The sequence below is a fragment of the Monoraphidium neglectum genome, assembly GCF_000611645.1.
Source record: "Monoraphidium neglectum strain SAG 48.87 unplaced genomic scaffold scaffold02129, whole genome shotgun sequence".
Classification (NCBI taxonomy): domain Eukaryota; kingdom Viridiplantae; phylum Chlorophyta; class Chlorophyceae; order Sphaeropleales; family Selenastraceae; genus Monoraphidium; species Monoraphidium neglectum.
In genome coordinates, this window is record NW_014011499.1 from 2,382 (window position 1) to 4,198 (window position 1,817).

A 1,817-nucleotide genomic window follows, 5' to 3' on the forward strand; every position below is an offset into this window, starting at 1 on the left:
CCCTCCAACTCCCCGGGTGCCGCCCAGTGCGGCGGGCGGCGCGGGCGCGGCCGCCGCGCCCTTCGCTGCTCCGTGGGTGCTCCCACCGCGCTTCCTGAAAATCAGCGGGTACGGCCCGCGGAAGACGGGCGGACAGGTTTGCGGTGCACCGCACTCACTTGTCCCCGTAATCCTTGATCAGAGCGTCGAGCTGGTTGAGGCGCTTTGCCGTCGCGATGTGCTGCAGCAGCTGGACGTAGTTTGTGGGGGGCGTGCGGTAGGCATCGCTGACGTGGGCGTGGCGCGCATACGGGCGGACCTGCAGAGGGGTTTTGTTTTGGGGGTGGGGGTGAAGGGATTTTCTGCTGGTGATTGGTCGGGTTTAGAGGGGCGCGGCTGCAAATGAGCACTCGCCACTGGAGGACGGGCTGGCAGCGGCCTGCTGCACGGCGCATGCTCACCTGCTGCTGATGTAATGCTGCCGTGATGGCCGGCCCGCACGCGGCCCGCCATCCAGGAGCTGCTCCCGCTGCCGCCGCCGCGGCGTCCGCTGCTGCTGCAGCTGCTGCTGCTGATGTGCCCGCTGCGCCGCCAAGCAACCTGTGCGGTGCACCATGTCGGCGCCAATGTGAGTGGCGGCCTGCGAGTTCATTATTACAACGTTGCAGCGAATTTCTGTTGCATTGTGTCTGCTCACCAGCATGGCCACGTTGCCTGCAGTGCTGCGCCAGTGCCACCTGCGGGAGATCCGACAGCAAGCGTCAGTAACCATCGCGGTATGCTGCGCCATGGATTTGTCACGCATCATCTTACTCTGAGTGCCTCTTAGGGCTGCCAGAAGGTGGGCCATACCGCTCTCAGATCATAAGTGGCCCACAGCTGCCCTACAAGCTGGTCTGAAGCACAAAACAAACAGCTACGTCAAAGTAATCGGCTTTCGGGACTGAATGCGCTAGACACCTGTGCCCACATGAAGGAGAACATCACTCACAGGAGGTTTCAGCTGCTCAGCTCCGCTCTGTTGCGGCCGCAGTTCTCGACATTGCAACCCCGTACTGGGACTTGCCCACTGTAAAATGATCCAGAGTGTTGGCACAACGTGCACTTGACTAATGGCAGTCCAGGCAAGGCACATCCATCATGGGCTGTAATGCTGCGGAAGGGGACACAGGTACCCTAAATTGTCATGAACGGGAGCAGCACGCGGGGAAGCGCATTTACATACATGCGTGCATGTGTGCATGCATGCGGCATGCAGCACGGCTTGATGCGTTCTTCTCTCTGCAGCGCCGGGGCGCCGGGGGCCTGGGTCCTGGGGTAGGGGTTATCCGGCCTTCCTATGGGCGGGTTCTAGGTGCGCTCAATGCGATGCACAGCCGGCGTGATAAATAAAAACGGGGGCGGCTAGGGACCTCTCCAAACCCTGACTGACACGCTGCGTCGTGGTCGCCCGCAAGGCGTTTTCAGCCCCGCGCGCGTACACCTGAAGGTTTGGCATTGCGAAGACGTTTTCGAGCGAGGGGGTGGCGCGGGTGCGAAGCTGCACGGAAGGCGGCGGGTCGGCTGCTTGGCCTCACCATAAGGGTGGAACGCCGCGCAAAGTTTGTGAAGCAAGTGTGCTGCGTCGCCCGCAAGGGGAGGGGATTCAAAGGCGCCTGCTGCAGCCATCCTGCTGCTCCCATCCGCCTGCACACACACAGCAGCAGCGGCAGCGGCAGCGGCAGGTGCAGCGGCAGCGGCAGCGACAGCAGCAGCAGCAGCAGCAGCAGCAGCAGCAGCAGCAGCAGCAGCAGCAGCAGCAGCAGCAGCAGCAGCAGCAGCAGCAGCAGCAGCAGCAG

At 62.9% G+C, this 1,817-nt stretch overlaps 1 protein-coding gene across 1 annotated transcript in view; it reads right to left on the bottom strand.

Moving 5' to 3' along the window:
* Nucleotides 1-682, bottom strand: part of MNEG_9964 (hypothetical protein) — a gene marked incomplete at both ends in the record, with an annotated part of 2,645 nt that extends 1,963 nt beyond the window's left edge. The window contains 2 exons of the mRNA XM_014041562.1: nt 159-298; nt 677-682. Of these exons, the coding sequence (XP_013897016.1) occupies nt 159-298; nt 677-682 (146 nt within the window). The remainder of the gene's footprint in view (nt 1-158; nt 299-676) is intronic.
* Between the last annotated feature and the right edge of the window lie 1,135 nt (nt 683-1,817).